This window comes from Podarcis melisellensis (assembly GCF_964234715.1).
Source record: "Podarcis melisellensis genome assembly, chromosome: 1".
Lineage (NCBI taxonomy): Eukaryota > Metazoa > Chordata > Lepidosauria > Squamata > Lacertidae > Podarcis > Podarcis melisellensis.
Genome location: NC_138528.1, coordinates 133,624,756 through 133,646,531, shown reverse-complemented (window position 1 = coordinate 133,646,531; position 21,776 = coordinate 133,624,756). Strand labels below are relative to the sequence as shown.

The window sequence follows — 21,776 nt, the reverse complement described above, 5'->3', positions numbered from 1 at the left end:
GCCATTTGGTAGGATGCCATTTCTTATGTGTCCAATTCAGATATACAAAACTCTCTTCCCCACTTGCTGCTTGAAAAAAAAATTATCTGCCTATTTAGTGAGAAAATGCAACCTCTGAACTGCTCTTGTGTTTGGAAACTTATGCTTTCTTTTTATTCGCCTGTACCTATGGCTTAGCATTAATAAAGAAAACTTACCGTATTTTTCGCTCTATAAGATGCACCAGACCACAAGACGCACCAAGTTTTTGGAGGAGGAAAACAAGAAAAAAAAAATTCTGAATCTCAGAAGCCAGAACAACAAGAGGGATCGCTGCGCAGTGAAAGCAGCAATCCCTCTTGCTGTTCTGGCTTCTGGGATAGCTGCACAGCCTGCATTCGCTCCATAAGATGCACATACATTTCCCCTTACCTTTTAGGAGGGAAAAAGTGAGTCTTATAGAGCAAAAAATACAGTAATTTCCAAAAAGTGGGAAGGACGCGGACATTCAGTGGACATTCTGTGGGTCGAGGAAACTGTAGCACAAATAATCAGGAAAAGTTAACATAAGAAGAACTTTCACAAGCACTCTTCTTCAGTGTGTGTCTGATTTCACTAAAAGAATTAATGCTGTTTTTAAAATATGCCAAGTCAGGTCCTGTCTAATATAGATTGATTTAACTGTGACGGGAAAACATCTAAATCCACTAGATTGGACTCTCAGGTGAAACAGGTTCAAGCTAAGCAAAAGAAGAGCTCTCTTTATACACTCGCTGCATATTTTCAATTTTCTACCCCCTCCACAAAAAAATGAATATTTTCTTCTTCTTGGATCGAAACAGTCTAGTGACTGTCAAGCCAAAAGGGGTGATTTGCAACTTGCGCCCTTATCTCTTCTTTAGAGAGTCTTTCCCTCCATGAAGCTTCTCTGTTAAACCCTGCAAATTTGGGTTAGCCTGTACTAGGCACGCTTCACTTTACCAAGTTGTATGTGGTTCTCTCCATGTTTATTTTTGTGCATTAAATGGAAAATGTGCTTTTTACAAATGTAAGCACGTATCACACTGAGCAGAAACATATTATGCACCAAGAGGTCAGTTTGGTCTGGTGACATCCATTCTAGGTTCTTGGCAGTAGTTCATATGTGGTCAGCATTTAGCAGGTGGCATAAATAGCTGTGTATAATTAACCTGATAGTTTCTTCCACTGGTATTTAATTGGGGCACTAAATCAAGAACATGCTATGGGCAGCAATATTGATGGAAGGGAAATGGCCATGCCATCCTACAAAACCTTAGCTGTTCCACCTCTAACAGAATCGATAACTACTCACAGCTTTCATACAAAACTTGTCATGGTTGAGGCTACATTGTGCATTGCCAAACAGCATATTGTGCTTCAGAGTATTTTTTAGTGGTGGCTGATGAGGCATGCTGGCACAGCCCAGCACTGCAGGATGATTGGGGGACCAGGCAGGAGCCTCTCTGCCTGCATTTCAGGAAAAGAAAATACTGGTGTTTCTTTCAATGAATGCGTAAAATGTTCAAGAAAATTAATCATAGATCCAGGCATTGAAAATACATTCAGTCATATCTAAATTCAAGGGCATGTTCAGTAAATGCTGCAAACGGCAACATGTTTTCACATTTATGCCACAGCAAGGCCAGATTAACAAAGGAGGATATGGTAGGCAAGCGGGCATGTTATTGTGTGGGCTCTCATCACCAAAGATTCAGAGCATGGCAGAGGTCAAACGTTTGAATGGGAAGAAATCTGAAAGTACATAGGAAGAAAAGATGGCAATGACCGCTCCCCGCTTAAAACGGGGGGCGCCCTTTGCGCGGACGCGTGCAGCCCCTAGATCTGGAGCGCCTCCAACAGCATAGGCTAGGCTTTGCCTTCCCTCAGGTGGGATACCTGGAGGTCTCCGCCTACCTCAGTCAGTTGTCCAATCCCACCTGGGGGAAGAGTTGCCAAAGAGACCAGGCCAGGTAGGGGAGGGATTACCTGCCCACACAAAGGAGGGAGGATCTTACCTGGGAATTCTCACTTGGCTCCAGAGCTTCTCCCACCCTACCCACCCTCAGTCAATGTCTTATTTTGCAGGTTAATTTTCCTCACAGGTTTTGCAGGTTAACTTTTCTTCACAGGTATGCGGGCGCTGCTACGTTAAGGTCGCTGTTAAAGGGCCAGAAAGGAATTTCCCTGCATTGGCAGGTTTCGCCTTTCCCGTAGCAAAACGTCACAACTTTGGCGGTATCAGGCCTTGGGCGGAATCCTTTTGTCCATCTTTCTCTTTGCGGCGGCGATACCAGGGTTCCCCGTTAAAGGGGTTTTCTGAAGGGAGGCTTTGACCGTACACCGGAAGGTCGTCATTGCTCTCCCCTGAGGCGGCGGCGTTACAGGGGCGGCTATCTCTGCTTGAACATATGTTCTCCAGAGCCGGCCCATCCCCCCCACACACACTGGATAACCCTGATGCTCCCTAGGTCTCCGGCTGGGGACTGGGGAGGGAGAACGCCCAATGCCTGAGCCAAGGTCTACCCACATTTGAAATTTAATAAAGTTGTGGCCAATTTAATCCCATAGCACGTTGTCTTGAGTCGTTATTCCACATGACGGGGGGACCGCGCAGGATCTGGGGACTCCGCCTGTCCACGCAAACAACAGTATGTTTCACATGCCAGAGATTAATGTACCTGGCAGTAGCAAGATGTACTTAGGATGAAGATTCAGCATTTTAAATGCGGTTGAAGTGGTTTGAACACAGAGATGCTGCACTTGTCTCCATGGTGGCAAATGTGCATCCATACCACTTTCCTCATATGTAATGTGTGATGTCAGCCTTTGCCCAGGCTCAGACCACACAGGTTGAATACTGAATGCCATTCCAATGCCTGGGGCAAGATGCCACTCAGCCGATCCTAAGAAGAGTTTGGATTTGATATCCCGCTTTATCACTACCCTAAGGAGTCTCAAAGCGGCTCACCATCTCCTTTCCCTTCCTCCCCCACAACAAACACTCTGTGAGGTGAGTGGGGCTGAGAGACTTCACAGAAGTGTGACTAGCCCAAGGTCACCCAGCAGCTGCATGTGGAGGAGCGGGGAAGCGAACCCGGTTCCCCAGATTACGAGACTACCGCTCCTAACCACTACACCACACTGGCTCTAAATTAACTGCCCAGGGTCTCCATAAACCATAATCTGGTTTTGTAATACTTGTGACATTAGTATTCTAGTAAACTGCCCCCGAATCGGATCAGTATTTATACTTGCACTCAAAGCTGCTTCTAAATATGCAGACCTTAACTTTCTGAAGTGTATGAGGGAACAAACTTCTCATAGGCTCATAAATATCAAGGAGAATTCAAGGTAGCTGCAGAACAAAACAAAACAAAAAGTATACAGTATTTATTCCTTGGCCTGCCTTGATGCTACTTTGGGAGTTATCACTATTATATTACAAGAGCCGTATTCTGTCTGTGTAAATGCCCTACACAAGTTATAGCATGATTATCAAATCCCTCTTGATTATGGGAAAAGAGGCAAAATAAAGTCAAGAGTCTGGTGTAAATTAATGCAAGGCTTGCACATTATGCACATCTACAGAATTCCAATGACTTGCACAGTATGCATTAACCATCAAAATACTGTGACTTTTAAAGATGGATTGAATCCTTGGTTTTTCTTGTACCTTTATTGTCACACCATATTGTGCTTCTTTTCATTAAGCTACTGCACGGCATTGTTATTTGACCCTCTGAATTCTATTGATATTGGTAATTTAAAGGAAATGGGCTTTAGTGAAATATGGAATAAGGAAACCCTAAATTTCAGTTCTGTTACAATCTTAATTTTTTTTCATAAACACATTTTCGCACAAAGGAAGTTGAGTTGTTTCCTGTTGTTAAGGTTCTTGAGCTATTCTTACGTGGGGGAAAAGGGAGATTTGTTCATTCTGTCTTCAGAAATCCAATCAGAGATCTCCCATACTGCATCAAATTTGACCCTGAATATCAGTTATCAAATACTGAAAATTGCTGCTGCATATGGTCAAATTCTGGCTGCAACCACATGTCATCTCACAGCTACTGTCAAATGTTCACTGCCGCAGCAAAATCTTTTCATGTCAAATGCTGATGGTGAATATAAAATATGTGCTTAGAATTTGGAGAACATTAGCACAACCAGAGGATATTCAGCGGGTACACTCTTTAAAAAATCATGTATGATAATTTTGAGAATTTGGGCAGTAAATTCAATTAAACTTCAATGAAAGTTGGAAAAATAAGCAATTTATTCCGCTATGTAAGAAGGATGCTGGGGATCTGGAATGCTCTAGAACAGGACCAGAATTGTTAAGAAAGTACCAGGCTTGCAGGGCAGCAGCCGAAGAAGGAGCAAAAAGGGTTTTCTTGTGTGTGTTTCTTGTGGCTGATTAGCTGCTCTCCCTGTGCAAGAGTCAGAGGGGTTGGGAGGAATGTTTTTGCAAAAAAATCTCAGAAACCTCACCAGGAGGGCTTTAAACTGACTAATGTGGTGGAGGGAGACAGTGCTCCTGAAGGTAGGAGTCTATCAATTGATGAAGATGATCATCCAAATGTCATAGACCAAATGGAGCAAACAGCACGCAGACCTAGTGGTGGGAGGAAAAAATCCTTAAATAAGAGACACGGGGGAATGATTAATGGACTTCAATGTCTGTACACTAATGCGCAAAGCATGGGAAATAAACAAGATGAGCTTGAGCTCTTGGTACAGCAAACTAAATATGACATAATAGGCATCACTGAAACTTGGTGGGATAAGTCCCACGACTGGAATGTAATAATGGAGGGATACAATCTATTTCAGAGAAACAGACCAGACAAGAAAGGAGGAGGAGTGGCGTTATATGTCAGGGATGTGTATAGCTGTGAAGAGATCCAAGAACCTCAAAGCCAAAGTGAGAGCGTTTGGGTCAAAATTAAGGGAGAGAAGAATAACAGGGACCTCATTGTGGGAGTTTACTATAGATCCCGAAGCCAAACGGAGGACATAGATGATGCCTTCCTGGAACAGATGGCCAAGCATGCAAAAGGAAGGGAGATAGTAGTAATGGGGGACTTCAATTACCCGGATATTTGCTGGATGTCAAACTCAGCCAAGAGCATAAGGTCAAACAGATTCCTCACTGGCCTTGCAGACAACTTTATTGTCCAGAAAGTGGGAGAAGCAACAAGAGGAACAGCCATTTTAGATCTGGTCCTAACCAATGTTGATGACCTGGTTAGTGGGGTAGAAGTGGAAGGATCATTAGGCGCGAGTGATCATGCTCTTCTGAAGTTTACTATACAGCGGAAAGGAGCAGCCAAGCATACTAGGACTCAATTTCTTGACTTTAAGAAAGCCGACTTCATAAAACTTAGGGAAGTGCTGGGTGAGATCCCATGGACAGTAATACTAAAAGGAAAGGGAGTTCATGATGACTGGGAGTTTGTTAAGAGGGAGATAGTAAAAGCACAACTTCAGGCAATACCAATGAGACAGAAACATGGAAGGTGCCTAAAGAAGCCAGGGTGGCTATCTAAAGAACTTTTAACTGAGTTAAGATTAAAAAAGGATGTGTACAAAAAATGGAAAAGGGGGGAAACCACCAAAGAGGAATTCAAACAAATAGCCAGCACATGTAGACACAAAGTCAGAAAAGCTAAAGCACAGAATGAACACAGGCTTGCTAGAGAGGTTAAAAGCAACAAAAAAGGCTTTTATGGGTATGTTTGTAGCAAAAGGAAGAACAAAGAAACAGTGGGGTCACTCAGAGGAGAAGATGGTGAAATGCAAACAGGGTCACAGAAAGGGCTGAACTCCTCAATGCCTTCTTTGCCTCAGTCTTCTCCGCTAAAGAAAGCAATGCCCGACCTGAAGAATTTGGGCAAACGATTCAGCAGAGGAAACACACCCCAGAATAACTAAGGAGATAGTACAAGAATACTTGGCTAGTTTAGATGTATTCAAGTCTCCAGGGCCAGATGAACTGCATCCAAGAGTATTAAAAGAACTGGCAGATGTGATCTCAGAACCACTGGCAGTCATCTTTGAGAATTCCTGGAGAACAGGCGAAGTCCCGGCAGACTGGAGGAGGGCAAATGTTGTCCCTATTTTCAAAAAGGGGAAAAGAGAGGACCCAAATAATTACCGCCCAGTCAGTCTGACATCAATACCAGGGAAGATTCCGGAGCAGATCCCTAAGCAAACAGTCTGTGAGCACCTAGAAAGGAATGCTGTGATCACCAATAGTCAGCATGGATTTCTGAAAAATAAGTCATGTCAGACTAACCTGATCTCGTTTTTTGACAGAATTACAAGCCTGGTAGATGAAGGGAACGCAGTGGATGTAGCCTACCTTGATTTCAGCAAGGCATTTTACAAGGTGCCCCATGATATTCTTGTAAAGAAGCTGGTAAAATGTGGTCTTGACTATGCTACCACTCAGTGGATTTGTAACTGGCTGACTGACCGAACCCAAAGGGTGCTCATCAATGGTTCCTCTTCATCCTGGAGAAGAGTGACTAGTGGGGTGCCACAGGGTTCTGTCTTGGGCCTGGTCTTATTCAACATCTTTATCAACGACTTGGATGATGGACTCAAGGGCATCCTGATCAAATTTGCAGATGACAGCAAACTGGGAGGGGTGGCTAACACCCCAGAGGACAGGATCACACTCCAAAACGACCTTGACAGATTAGAGAACTGGGCCAAAACAAACAAGATGAATTTTAACAGGGAGAAATGTAAAGTACTGCACTTGGGCAAAAAAATGAGAGGCACAAATACAAGATGGGTGACACCTGGCTTGAGAGCAGTACATGTGAAAAGGATCTAGGAGTCTTGGTTGACCACAAACTTGACATGAGCCAACAGTGTGACGCAGCAGCTAAAAAAGCCAATGCAATTCTGGGCTGCATCAATAGGAGTATAGCATCTAGATCAAGGGAAGTAATAGTGCCACTGTATTCTGCTCTGGTCAGACCTCACCTGGAGTACTGTGTCCAGTTCTGGGCACCACAGTTCAAGAAGGACACTGACAAACTGGAACGTGTCCAGAGGAGGGCAACCAAAATGATCAAAGGCCTGGAAACGATGCCTTATGAGGAACGGCTAAGGGAGCTGGGCATGTTTAGCCTGGAGAAGAGGAGGTTAAGGGGTGATATGATAGCCATGTTCAAATATATAAAAGGATATCACATAGAGGAGGCAGAAAGGTTGTTTTCTGCTGCTCCAGAGAAGCGGACACGGAGCAATGGTTCCAAACTACAAGAAAGAAGATTCCACCTAAACATTGGGAAGAACTTCCTGACAGTAAGAGCTGTTTGACAGTGGAATTTGCTGCCAAGGAGTGTGGTGGAGTCTCCTTCTTTGGAGGTCTTTAAGCAGAGGCTTGACAACCATATGTCAGGAGTGCTCTGATGGTGTTTCCTGCTTGGCAGGGGGTTGGACTCGATGGCCCTTGTGGTCTCTTCCAACTCTATGATTCTATGATTCTACCAGCTACACTTCTAGTTGCATGGAGAAAAAAAAAGATTATGTGTTACTTCTTTAACTTTGCTACTCAAGCTGATACATTGCCAGCTAATGTCCCTGTATATGTCATTATTGATGATATTTTCTCTCCCTCCCATCTTCTCCCTAATTTTTGGTTTCTTTCTGCATAACTTTTGTTGCATATTCTCATTTGTACAATTCATCCCCTTGTTTTTCAGATCCTACCTCATCTTACAGGCCAAGATATTTGCCTTTCTTAAAATCAAAGTGTGTTTACAATTTTTTTATATAAGACACCATTGCAAATAAGCTTATATATTGCATAACAATCAAGGTTTTAAATTTGGATTGTTCGATCCTAGTTATGGCCAATTTTAATGGAGCTTATACAGATGACCAAACCACTCCAGGGGAACTTCTCTGATTGTCCCATCAAATGATAAGGAAGATTGTCCCACACATCCAGGGCAGATGTGTGGTAACATGTATGCTAAAATTGTTATCTGCATCCACCCACAGATTGCAGATATGGGATGGCCAGTTTGTGCCTTTATGCACACAAAAAGATGCAGTAGCAAGGCTTACAAGCGCCTGGTTTACAAGTGTTCATTGGAATTGTCCAATTAGCTTGCTTAGCCATTTGGAGTTAAGTAATATTTTATATTTTAGTTAGTATTAGCTATGGCTCCTTCAGCACCAGAGATGATGCCTAGATCATACCACTCTTGGCAGATTTGTCCTAATTCAAACACTTAATGGGCTGGGGGAAGTCTTCACCTGACAGAGCAGTAAGCCCTCCCCTCCTCTTGCCGAAGTCATACCCAATTTATGTGATTCTCCTCCTCTTGAAAAAACAGAGGGGATTGCATGAATATGATACAAAGGACCAGGCACGCCCATTCAACTACCATGCAAAACCTCTTGCTGTCCTGATGAGCTGAGCCTCAGACATCATACTGTGTAAAACCTACATTCAGCAAGCTCAGCCATCATACAGCCAACTCAGTCTCCATGGACTCTAAAGGCAACAAAAGCAAGCCCACGATCTATTTAGCTCTTGTTCACAGACATGTCGTAGGTTGTTTTTTTGACAGCCCTGGCTCTGCTACTGTACCTGATGCAAAGCTCACAGATGGCCATTTGGGTCAGCCCCACAGTGAAGTAAGTACCCTATCTGAACTAATATTTATGTTAGCAAAAGAGATTCTGTTTCTCAACTTAACAAACAGCGGGGCTTTTCAGAACAGGTGGCCTTCCTTGTGATGAATCTGCACAAGTGGCAGAAATTTAGGCTTAGCATGTAATTTTGTTGACTGAGGTTCTTGGGCCTCATTCATTAATGAGGCACTAGAGAATCTTGGAATGTTCCCAAATTGCAGATTTTGTGTTTCTTCTCCGCCTAATGATGCATTCCTTTCAGGTGCTGTTTGTAATTACAGCTGAATGAAGCTGTGTAAAGTAAGTTTCTGAGGACATAGGTTTCAGAGTTATAAATAGGTACATACCAAAAAAATCATAGTAACAGGGTGGGGTGGGGAATAAAACCTACGTAGCAACTTGAAAAGGAACCCATTTCTAAGGACACAGATTGAGACAGAGTTTGCCAGAGCAGTAGAAGCACCACCTCTGTTCCTTTGCTCATGAGGTTTGATTTCTTGAAAGAATACAGTTCCTGCAGCTATCCAGTCTTTTCAAGGTGCTACGACCAGTATTTCCTTCCCTAAAAAATGAGGTGTTAGTGTTATGGTTCAGAACTTAACTGGTTAAATTCCCTGGTGTGTGTCACCTGCTGACGTCAGCTTACAGAAGCTGGGCGGAGACAGAAGCTTTTAGAAGCTCAGGAGGAGGAGTTTTTCCCTGTACTTTCACTTCTTCTTCTCTCTGTGTATCTGTGAGAGAAAGACGTGCCTTTGGATATGGCTGAAAGAAGCCCCGGTCTTTGTTGGTAAAATGTTTTAATAAAGAGCTGTAAATAGACGAACCTGTCTATGTGTGCTTACACGGAGCAGGACTGCTTTACACCGCTGTTCAACTCTGCTAAGCCGTGACCTGAAGGGAGCAACAGTGGCGCAGCTGTGAAGAAGTGTGCCGGACCCGTTATAAACTGCTGATTGACGATCATAAAGTAATCAGGTGTCACGGCAGATCTATCATATATGGATAACAAGTGCTGCAGGTGCAACCACACAATGACTGCGATTGGCAGCAGCAAAAGAGGTGACAGTTCTCAATACCTGCCTAATTTTAACAGTTAAGGAATTCACTAAAGGTCTCCACTTAAAAGGAACAGTATTAAAAATGCACATGAAAGTTTAGAATAAATTGCTTCTTCCTTTAGACTGTTCCTAACAAGTCAAAAAAATTGCACCTGACGTTTTCAAAACAACAGCATCAGATTAGAACCTAACACCAAATGGGTGCTTGCACAATTCAGGAAGAACCAGTTTTCAGTTTCAGAAGCTCTTTTCATGCTTCAGAACATTTAGTCAGGTGACACACTGGGCTAGTCAAATAAGATCAAGGAAATGGTTGCTTGACCACATCAACTGGGCTCCCACAGGCAGTAGCTGCATTGCCAAAGCACCATGGAAATTAGCCTGGTCATGTAATCTCCTCCTTTCCTACTCTGGCATAGCTGTGAGATCAGAAGCATTTGCTTCCTGTGCTCAACTAACTGCAGTTTGTTGTTATGTCTGAACTGGGGCAAACGCCCTGGGGTGGTGCGTCCTGTTTCACTGCTGAAGGTGAAATGGAAAGTGCTGCCCCTGCCGCTGCCCCACGGCAGCATTCCTGACCCAGGTTCTGTGCGTCGGCAGGAAGTGGTGTGATCCTGCCAGAAACCAGCGCAGATGCTGGCAGCACTTCTCCAGCGGAGAGGGCGGGCCCCCCGCAGGTCCACTGCCTTGGGAGCTTCTGCCACCTGAGGCGACTGCTTCACCACACCTCATGGGCAGGCCAGCCCTGGTTTTAATTATGCCTTGTCTGAACAAGTCATGGTTTGCAGTTCAGACTTGTTCAGTTGAACCATTTTAAATAGCTGCAGTTCCCAGTTGCAACATAACAAACTGCAGGCAGCTGAAAACAGGAAGCTGCCTTAACATCAGGTCAGACTGTTTGTCCATCTAGTCTAGTATTGTCTACTCTGACTGGCAGTGGCTATCCAGGATCTCAGGCAGAGGCTCTTTTGTAGCACATGATGTTTGGTTCTTTAATTAGAGGTTTCTGGGGATAGAAACCAGGATCTTCTCAGTGCTTTGCACAGCAATGGTGCCTCCCTCAAAACATTTTTCAGGTATGACCGAGATAAGTTCTCTAGTACATTATAAGTTGTTGTTCTCCCCAAAGGCCTCTGTTGGTAAATACTTTTTTGCATAGTCAATAGTACCAGTCCAAAGACAGTTTTTTGCTTTATGCTCACAAATTATATTTCCCTCTCTTTAAGTAGATTTTACGGTGTATTCTCTCTCTCTCTCTCTCTCTCTCTCTCTCTCTCTCTCTCTCTCTCTCTCTCTCTCTCTCTCTCTCTTTAATCCATGCAGAAGAACAGAGCGTTATAAAAATGAAGATGACTATGAACATTCAGAGTTTATTAATGGCAAGCTTCCCATTCCCCATCATGTATTCTGTGCTGCTGAGTTACTGTGAAATTATAATGAAATCATACTGTGAAGCGGGTATCAAACACAACGAGGAAAAGGTTTCACTGCTTTACAAAGGATTTGCTGTTAATTAGCTCTTGTATACATACACAGTCAACAAAAAAGAAGAGCCTGATATCTGTAAAGGGATGAGTCGAAAGGAGAAATGCGCTTTTGTTCAATTGGAAGAAAAGGATGAAGAGAGTTAATATCCCCACACTGTTTCATGCAACCATCTCTCAGTGGGGAAGACTTGGCTAATTAGCTCCTGTTAGTTAAAAGGGGAAATGTGGAAATAAGAAAGACCTTCATTTAGGGTGTAAATCAGTACATACATCAGATTACACCAGGAAATATTAAAAACACAGTTTCCCCATGCTGACTACATCTGCCATATTATGATTGTTCATCTACCAGGAAAATAGAAAATTGTTCACATTGGCTTACAGGATTCTTTTGCTCTTAATTACACCTTGAATGCCTACTGTGAAAGCTGAAATGCTGGCAATGTTTTCCCCAAATACAATCATGATGCTTGGTTTTGAATTTTGTACCACACACAGTTTGCAATGCATCTGGCCCAACGCCTTTCATTTCAGTGCTCAGTAAAATGCAAAGCAAGAAAACAAACTACAAAATCCCAAGTGCTTACTCTAAAGTGTCAGGTAGTCACCACCTATGATTTGTTCAGATATCACAAGGTTGGGTCATACCTCAGTTGTTGAACACAAGCACTGCAAAAAGGTCTCAGACCGGAGGGCTAGAAAGGCCTTGCTCTCCCCAGGGCTTTGCAGAGTAGGAAAGGCAGTACTGGCAGATAGAACAATGGTCTGACTTGGTGTAAGGAAGCCAGTTTATATGCGCATATATGAAGTTTTGTATGCCTTGTAACTGTGAGATACAGCTGCCTTTATTGCACATATAAGTGAACCGGAAGCAATTTGTGTTGCATGTGAGTTTTATATACCAGAGGCACCCTAGTCTATCTTTTATTTAGTTATTTTGACAATTTGTACACAACTTAATGGCAATTGTCTTTAAGCCATGTAACAATATAAAACAAAGTAAGTTAAAAATATAAAATCAAAATTTAGGTAAAATGCCTGCTGAAGTTAAAAAAGAGAAAGGCTTCAGTCATACTGGAAGCTCAAAAGCAAGGGGGCTTGTCTGACCTCAACCACAAGTTCCATAAAATTCCCAGTACTGAACACACAGTTTCAGGGGATATGAGCAGTGCATCTGAGCCATGGGGGACCACTTACAGTGACTTCCCCAAAGCCCCCAGTGATTGGGCTGGCAATCCTTAAGGTATCCTGGACCCAGGAGTTAAGAGATTTTTAATTCATCTGCCCTCTATCTTGCCCTACTCAGGACGAAATCATTGCCCCACCAGTTAATGTGACTGGCTTCATTCCCCAACCCCAGTGTGATCCATGCTAACTTTGTAAAACTGGTTGTCTGAATACCAAACAGCAAATGGTCTATCCCTGGAAGAGCTGTGGGAATGGGAAAGGCAGGAGTGGGTGAATTGGCCAGGTCCGTGAAAAATCAAATGCCTCCTTGCAGCAGAAAGTGACTTCAAGCGCATCAAAAGATGTGACTTTGAGGCCACTCTGTGGATGACTTTGGTTTAGTTTTGGTTGTTTAACACGAAATTGCTAGATATGTTAATCTGGTTTATGTAGTAAGGTGCTGTCATCATACTGATGACACCCAACCCTATTTCTCTGAGGAATTGCTGAACTAGTGGCAGAATTTCCTTTGAAACAGAAGTGAAAAATATAACCTAAAACCCAACACACAGTTATGTATAGTTTCTTCTGATGCTCAAGATTGTATTCTAAAATTAAACAATTATTATAAATTATTTTAATTGCTGAATGATAGCTTTTTCATGGTTACTGCCCCACCTCCTATTTTAGCCATTCTCCAATAGTTGTGAATTCAAAGGGAAGTGAGTGCTCCAAACTCCCTGGCGGTTAGGAGAAGATGGTCTGAGAACCGAAGCTCCAGCTGCTTGAAAATGCCAGGCTGCACTGCCATACAGTCCATGCAAGTCAGTACTAATTTTCTCATCATGATTTTCAGAGGATGTGTGGTAATGTAGCCTTTCCCCAGTGTAATAAAGCGCCGTCATCCAGAAACAACTGTGAAAAGTACAATAGAAAATCTTGGGGCAGCTAGGTGGGTGGGTAACAACAGTGAGCAGGCTGTAACCCATCTGCCAACTCACAGAAGCACTGCCAAGTAACTTTGGCACAGAGTCCTGCTCTCTCCTGTTCTCCTTGGCATGTGCTTCCTAAGCTGGTTTTAGAGTTGATGGTGCCATTCTGTGCCAACTGCCCTATGCTAGGGAATTTTCAACTGGCAGGAACTGAGCAACATCTGGCTCCTTAGTGTTACAAGTGAGTAAGACAATTAGGAAATTATTCATGCCCATAGTCTGCACCAGATCTATATGCTGGTATACACTGGTGTGCAATTACAATGTGATTACAAGCTCTAAACAGACAATTATATGTTTGGCTGAGTCTGACAATAGGGGGATCTTTAGGGGACTTCATGCGATCCCAGTCTTAAATCAAGAAAACAAAAGTGATCAAATCCAACCAGCAGTCTGGGATGCCTGAAATCTTTCTGACACCTGAAGGAGCTTTGCAGCATATCTGCTCAGAAGTAAGCACTGATGTGTCCACAAGGTATATCCCCAATGGACAAGACTGCAAGCCTAAGCAATTATGTTCTTCTGCAGCAGAGCAAAAGACTTTGGATGTCACACAGAAAATATATCTGTTGAGTCCCATTCCGCACTCACTCCACCTGCCCTGTTTTCTATGCCCCCCGTGCAGGATCTCTCTCTGTGTGCCAGGAAGGAAGTATATGGTGGCACAATGAGTTCACTCAAGGGCTGCGGTGCATTTGATTGGAATTTCTTTTGAAAATACAAATATGTGTTGCTTCTTGATGATTTGCAATAACCAGGGCTGCTGTATGATCTTAACACATAATTCAAATATGGTACCAGACTCACCATATATAGTCTTTAGGCAAATTTCTATTTTGGTAACACTAGTCCTTCAAAACCACACACAATTATTAATTAAATAAACAAACCAAAGGCATTTTCAGAAACACACACTGAGCATTTGTATTACTTTTCTACTTGAAAGACAAACGAGAGAGAACTAGGAACAATTCTTTATGAGGTGATGTTGATTTAAATTAAAAAAAGGTAACAATTAAGTTTTTAGGTTAGAAAAGAATGCTTGAAGCAGGAGGTCATGTTAACCAGTTTGAATTGCTGGATACAAGTTACTAGTGAAGAGTTTATATTATTTTCATAGGAAAAGATATGTTGCAATTGCTCTGAAAGAATCAACTGTATTTTAAAATCAAACAGATAATTATCATAGATTTATTCAAGTATTCAAGTAACTCAGATGAACTTTGCAAATTTTGTAAAACCTGGTAAAAGCAGCTATGTTTGGTATTGGGGGTAGGGGAGAGCAGGGAATAAGAGGGGACAACAGTTATTCATGTTATCAATGTCCAATTTCAAATTCAATAAATATAGATTTCTTTTTAAAAGGGAAATACTCACAAACTTATATTTCATTTTTGCTGTTGTGACTGTCCCCTCCGCCCAAAAATCCTGGGTACCGAAGATTGTCAAGAAGGTTTAGAGTTCCCCATGGACCACCACAGTGGTACCTCAGGTTACAAACAGTCCTGGTTACGAACTCCACAAAGTAGGTGTTCCGGGTTGCGAACTTTGCCCCGGGATATGAACGCAATCTGCTTCCGGGCCGCGGGAGGCCTATGCAGGGACTGCATGCCTTGGGTTAAGAATGGACTTCCAGAATGATTAAGTTTGTAACCTGAGGTACCACTGTACTCTCCCTCACAAAATGATTGGGTTTTCTGCGTAATCAATTTAAGACTTTGGTGAAGATATGGTGCATCTATATCTTCCTGTATTCAGTTACATGTGCTTCAGTCACCTTAAGCACTCTGAGGAACTTGTGAGGAGTTGCAGACAAGAATCAGTCTGCACACTGGCCAATCCATTTTCCAGAGCAAACTGGTTAGCACGATTCTCCCCTACTGTATAAAATATAGAAAAGGGCAAGAAGAAGAACAAAAAAGCAGGGATGACGGATGTTACCTAGCGTGTTGTAGTAAAGTGGACTGGCGTGTCCACGGATAGTAAATGCAGTCATGACTAGAGGGGCCTCTACACCTGCAGGCAATTACAGAACAGAAAATATCATTCACCATTCACAGGGGCCATGCACACACAAGCGCCTTTGCCCACACATGGAACATGGGAGGTGTGGCAAGAGGAGCAAGTGCTCGGCAAGTACCTATCCATGAAACCAATGCAGTCCTCCAGGCGTGGGCCTATGCACCTGCAGCAAATCCCGATGGAAGGAAGGAGAAAGAGAGAAAAAACATGCATTAGCCATTGCGTCAGCAGGAAAACAAAGACTCTGCATTCTGCCTTGGTCCAGGCAGTTGGCTATCATTCTCAGAATTAACCAAGTTGCCATGAAATCACTGCTGGGAACATTTTTTCAGTGCAAGATAACAAGCAACAGAGAACAAAATGAGACTGGCCGGGCTGTGGTTCTTGAGCTACTTACCTTCTAACAGTTCATTGTGGCATTGTGGAAATGACCAAAGACATGGTTTACCTGCTAAGGTGAGAGACCTACCAAATGCTATTTTCTCAGAGCAGTTGCTTAATCCGGCAGATTGATAGACAGTCATTAGTGACTGCAGTAGGGGGTTAAAAGACAAGAGGCACACAACTAAATCCATTTTAAAATCTTGTCTTCAATAGCAATCTGAGTGGGAATGTGCAATGAACCTAGCTGTTGGCAGATTCCTTGTTCTTTCTACTTCATTTCTTACCTTGTTTTCATTTGACAAAACTCCTATTTTTTCCATAAAAAACTGCCCAAACAGGTGGCTGCAGTTGTCTTAATAGATGAATTTAACTGTATCCTACAGAAACTAGGTTCAGGTAAATTATAGCAGCCATGGAAAAGAAAGCTTCCTCTGGGGTGTGAGGTCTGGTTTTAAACACCACTCCGGGTATTAAAAGAAAGAAAGAGGATTCCGATGGGCACCTGGCAGTTCAGTTGTTTTGGGCTTCAAGTGTTTGCATTTCATCCAGCCACTGACCTTCTGGCAATATTTCTTCTTCACATGCCCTCTCTGCAGTTCCCATAAAACTCTGCACATCAAAAGAAGCAGAGCGTTGGAGACATTCTTTAGCTATAAAAAATGCCTTCTACGGATGCTGAAGAGTCCATTAGCCATCTAGGGAGCTGGCTGGCATAAAAGGGGAATCTCTCACCTTGGAGTCTTTCTCGCTTTTCTGCTTCACATATTCTCAAAGCTTCATGAACATGGTTGCATTTTTTTGGGGGGGACGACCTCACCTGTTGTCTAAGTTGACAAAACCTTTCAATTTAAATGCACAGAGCCTTCTTCTGTTTTGTAGGTTAGTTTTCTTTGGAAAGAAATACACACTTCAGAATAAAGGAAGAATAAAATAAAACAAAATACCCCCTACTTCTGTTGAGTACCTTCACTGATCTAACCTGATCTATACACGTAAAGGAGAAAGAGAACATTGTGCACTGCGAGGTGATGGAATGTGTTCCTTAGTCATTGTTCTCAAAATGCTCACATTCCTTTTATTCTTGAAATGTGCCTACCATACAAAACATCTGAGACGGGTTTCAAAGAGTGCCTATGTATGTTGGTGACAGCTTTCCATGCACAGGGCCCATCTCATCCAGCATTTCTGGCTGGCTGAGGAACTAGAGTGCTGTAATGAAAGAAAAGCTCTCCTGCACATCCAGGGCAAATCCACGGGGAAACTGGAAAAACACAGACTTGCAGAACAGGGAGGAGCTGGCACAGTTTTATTGAGGGTGATGAATATACTATACAGGACATTCCTGAATGAAATGCTAGCATCTAGGTTTTTTAAAGTGCTGTTCTGTTGAGTGGCATAAGGAGAAAAGACCACCGCCATCATCTGAAATGTCTACTATTGGCTACAGTGGGAATCAACTTATCGATTTGGAAGTGGGGAAGGGTACTGCCGTTTCCTCATTAATTTGATCTTTTAAAATAAAAAATCCACCTTAAAATGTAGTATTTCTGTATTTAAATTCTTAGATAAAATTCTCTCAAATATGCATTTCTAATCTCAAAATATGCATTTTAGAATACCGGGTATATTTTATCTGAGTGATACAGGCAGAGATTAGTGAGGACAACAGTGGGCTCACAATTCTATCATTCTATGTGGCTCAACCCACCTCTGCCCTTCGGATGCCGTGCTGTACTTACATACAACAGTGCATTCTGGGAGACCTGAAATGGAGGTAGGGGCAAGGTCAGTCACAGGAACCTGGTGCCCCTGTCTGTGCCAGGCAAATACAAAATGGGATTCCTTGCTGGACCTGGTGTCAACAGTTGTGGACCCTACTGGAGCAGCATGGCTCCAGAATTCGCTTTAGCATGCCATGTGCTGCCAGTGAGTTTGCTGGTAAGCGCAGGTCAGGTCAGTACTTGCAAATATAAAATTCCTCAAGAATCTCTACTCAGAATTCATTGTTCCTGTTTAACTGAAATTATTCCTATTTTTGTGCTTTTTAAAGCTGTTTTTCTTCTGTTTTGTACATCATCTTGAGACATACATGTGGAAGGAGAGTAATTATTTGGTAAATAATAATACATGAAGTAGCATTCCAACCATTCCAATTGTGAGCCAAATAACCAAACAGGTATCACATTCTGATCACTGCTGGCATTATTTCCATTTGCTTTGTACAGGGAGGGAAGAAACATTAAGTGCTGATTTCTATTGTGAAGCCAGGAAGCTGGGGGGGGGGGAATTATGAGTTGGAAAATGGGAAAGGAAAAAAAGGGAGGGAAAATACTAATTCTGTCTCAGGGCATATCTAAATGAGCGCCTGACAGATGAGACATTAAATTTAGATTTCTGGGGCATTCATTATGACCACTCAGTTTCCTTTTAATAATGAGTGACAGAAGTACATTTAATATAGGGAGCAATCTTCATAAAAGTATGAAGGAAAGTGTTGCTGAGTGGTACCTTGTTGCATTTTGTTTTGTTTCGGTTAGCCATAAGATTAATATATTTCCCCCCATTTAGCTGCCTCTTTGTTCATCTGAGTCTGGGGTATTCTGAATGGTGGCAAGATACCATGTTTTACTTTTACTTGCAAAGATCAGGAAGTTACCAGGAAGCACATTTCACTGAACCAAAGCCAAACCTGCTACAGAAGGTAATTTTCCAGGGGTTTCAGAGTAGGCAAAGAGAAAGTTGGTAAAATTACTGTTAATGCTGTCATTTTTCATGGTTTGGCAGTCCTAAGAAAAACCTCGTGTGAATTCTTATAGGAAGGGCTAGCAAAACAAGGATTCCTGTAGCAAAAGCAGCAGAACTGGGGGATTTGTGCCATGTGCTCCTTTATGAAGAGGGATACACATTTCATTCTCCATAGCCTCCAGAAGCTCCAGCAAAAGAAATAATTCATGACACAACATATTGAAGAATATTACTTTTGCCTGGAGAAATTTCCTTCGCTGTCTGTCTGATTGTAAGGACTGAATTTCAACTTACAAATGGGCTTGGCCAAGAATTTTTTTTCTGGTGCTGCTCGTATGCTCCACAGACTGCAGAAATTTAGTAAGTTATTCTCTCCTCCACTCCCCACAAATAAAGGAGGGAGAAAAAATTCACCAGCTAAATTCCTACATGTCAAGCTGTAGTTAAGGCATAGGAGCAGAACCAGTAAAATCTTTAGGAGCCTACCTATATAAATGGATAAAAAATAAACTTTGCATGGCACTAGCACTATATGAAGCATGCCCACTCCTTTCCACAATGGAATAATAAATGATATCATGTCCTACATGAAATCACATTATCTCTTCTCTCGTAGCAAGTGAAGAGCAGACCAAGTGTTTTCATTCCACATCTTAGCTAAGCTACCTGGAGCAGTTTGCAATGTCACAGTTCCATCTTGAGTTATAATGTAGTATTTACATGTTACACAAACATTCTGTTAATGGAGGACACCATTAGAAATGCTCTACGCCTTTCTCTCTCATCCCATACCTGTTCCATTGCTTCATTCCAATAGTCCTCCCAATTTTCTTATTATATAACCCAGATTTTAAAGGGCCAAATGTAAGATGCCTCTGCAACAGATTCTGGCAGTGTCTCTGCGATCTTACTTTCATTTCCCTAATGGCTCTGTTGTAATTAGATTTGCAAAAACAGCAAAAGGTCTCATTTTGAATGGCAACAGCTGTTGACATCAACATTTTATTGAATAATTTACTGGTTTAATTTTAGCTGCAAAACAATAAAAGCCTCTTGTGAATGATTATTTTACAGGATGAAGATTTTGCTGTTGTTGCCTCTTGCTTTTGGTTGGGCATAGCCAAACTGGCTCACTGCAGAGAAACCATCTTTAACTCAAGTGGCCCATATTAAACGTTTGCAGCTCACATTACTTCAGCTATTGCAGTGCCAGGTTTCTTTATGATTATGCTAAAGTCTATATTCTGCATGCTGAACATTGGCATTTGAATATGCACTGATTTAGAGTCTTTGCTATATGTAACGCATATCGTGTAAAAAATAAGCAAGGCTCTGACTGTAGATCATTTTCCTCCAAAGATGGGCACAGAAAGCTGGCTGGGATCATAGAGCTGCCGGTCCCATTTATCAGTTGTTGTCTATGTTCATGGCCCTCTCCTTTAGAGACCAATTTTCTCTAGGGGCTGGGAGGGAGAGGAGAGGGGAAATGAGCTGATGAGAAAGATAAGAAAAATGGAAGGGATGACTCCGTAATTCTGCTATCCCCTCAAGCTTCCTCTGCCTTGTCTCTAGGGAAGTCTTCAGAATTCTTGCCAGTCTGAAGCTGGAGATGTCTTAACTCAAGTTACGTTCAGGTGTGTCCTATGAAAGATAGAGCACCCTGAACCAAGTCAAGTTACTAAGCATAATGCTAAGCACTGGATGAGCTATTTATGTAGCAGGTAGTGTTCTGCCACAGACCAATGTTGCTTTCTGGGTAACCCAGATATCACTATGGGCAGATGCTGCCAAAAAGGGTGAAAGATTATGCAGTGAAATGCAGTATGGGTCTATCAGCAAGCCCAGTCTGCTTGATCTGGGCCACGTTGCTTGTGCTTGTATGTGTGTCTTCAATGGTTCATTCAGAAAGTAATATTACAGTTCTTCAGCCACAAGCACTATCTTTCAAAAAGCATCCCATTGAAGTCTTCTGGAAGCAAGTCCTTTATTTTTAACAATGTCCCATGACATCTGCTCAGCAAACATTACCAACTGAATTATGATACTCAGAACCAAAGGAAAAGCTCATAAATAAATATGAATGAGAGTTTCTGTATTTGTATTGGGGTTGCTTCATCCACAAATGTGCACAAGGGGCATTCAACAGAAAACAAGAGCCATTTTAATAGGTTTAGAGGAGAAGTGTTAAACACTAGCCATTGGAACATAACAACTGAAGCAGAAATGTAATCACAGATGCCTAAAAGCAAAACCTTAGAGGATTATGTTGTTTTCCAGATATAGATGGGGATATTTTTCATCAAACAAAGTATTTTGGTCACACTTTATTAAATTAGTACAGTAGCTGTATAGCTGTGGTATATGAAGGAAAAAATAGTGAATGGATATTCCAATGAAAGGCATAATCTTTATACATTTTTATAACATCTCAAAGGTCAGAGACATTCTAACAAAAACTGACTTCTGCATTTATAATGGCGCTATCAATATAAACAGCATCTTACCAAACTCAGGAACCTAAAGAGTTGGGTATGTTTAGCCTGGATAAAAGAGGACTGAGAGGAGATATGATCACCATCTTCAAATATCTCAAGGAAAATGGAGCAAGCTTGTTTCCTCCTGCTTCAAAGGGTAGGACCTGAACCCATGGCTTCATTTTTTAAGAAAGGAGATTCTGACTAAACATAAGAACTGTTTGACAGTGGAACAGACTCCCACAAGAGATGATGGACTCGGCTACATTGGAAATTTTTAAACAGAGGTTGGATGGCCATCTGTCCTGGATGCTCCCTGCATTGCAGGAGGTTGGACTAGAGGTCTAGAGGTGTGGTCCCTTCCAATTCTACAATTCTATTATTAAAATCAACTATTTTAAATTATCATTTTGCACACTGGCATCCATGCAACCTACACACACACACACACACACACACACACACTCTCACTCTATGGTACAACCCAGTCAAAGTCAAGCATGAGCTTCACTTTCCCAGTTAAATCATGGAGTCTCAAAATGCTTCACTTAGCATGTACCTGGCTCTGTGTATATATTGCAGAAATACCTACAGACTCACACAGACTCATATTGTTAATAAAATCCAATCTATAAAATATAAACAAAATGGGAAATTAAGACAGGCAGGCAAGCATACATTTCTTATTCTGCAGATATTTTTAAAAATATAACATCACATTAGCAATATTTTAAGCAAACATTGGGAAATATGGGGAAATGGTCATTACTTAAAGTATATAAGCTT

The 21,776-nt window shown here is 42.0% G+C and overlaps 1 protein-coding gene across 4 annotated transcripts in view; it reads right to left on the bottom strand.

Moving 5' to 3' along the window:
* The window catches only part of ERBB4 (erb-b2 receptor tyrosine kinase 4), a 779,780-nt gene that overhangs the window by 134,446 nt on the left and 623,558 nt on the right, over positions 1-21,776 (bottom strand). For 3 of the 4 annotated variants that reach the window (XM_081904441.1, XM_081904443.1, XM_081904444.1), the window contains one exon: positions 15,307-15,381. In XM_081904441.1, the coding sequence (XP_081760567.1) occupies positions 15,307-15,381 (75 nt within the window). Of the gene's footprint in view, positions 1-15,306; positions 15,382-15,505; positions 15,551-21,776 lie in introns of all 4 variants that reach the window. The other variant, XM_081904442.1, reaches the window with a different exon arrangement.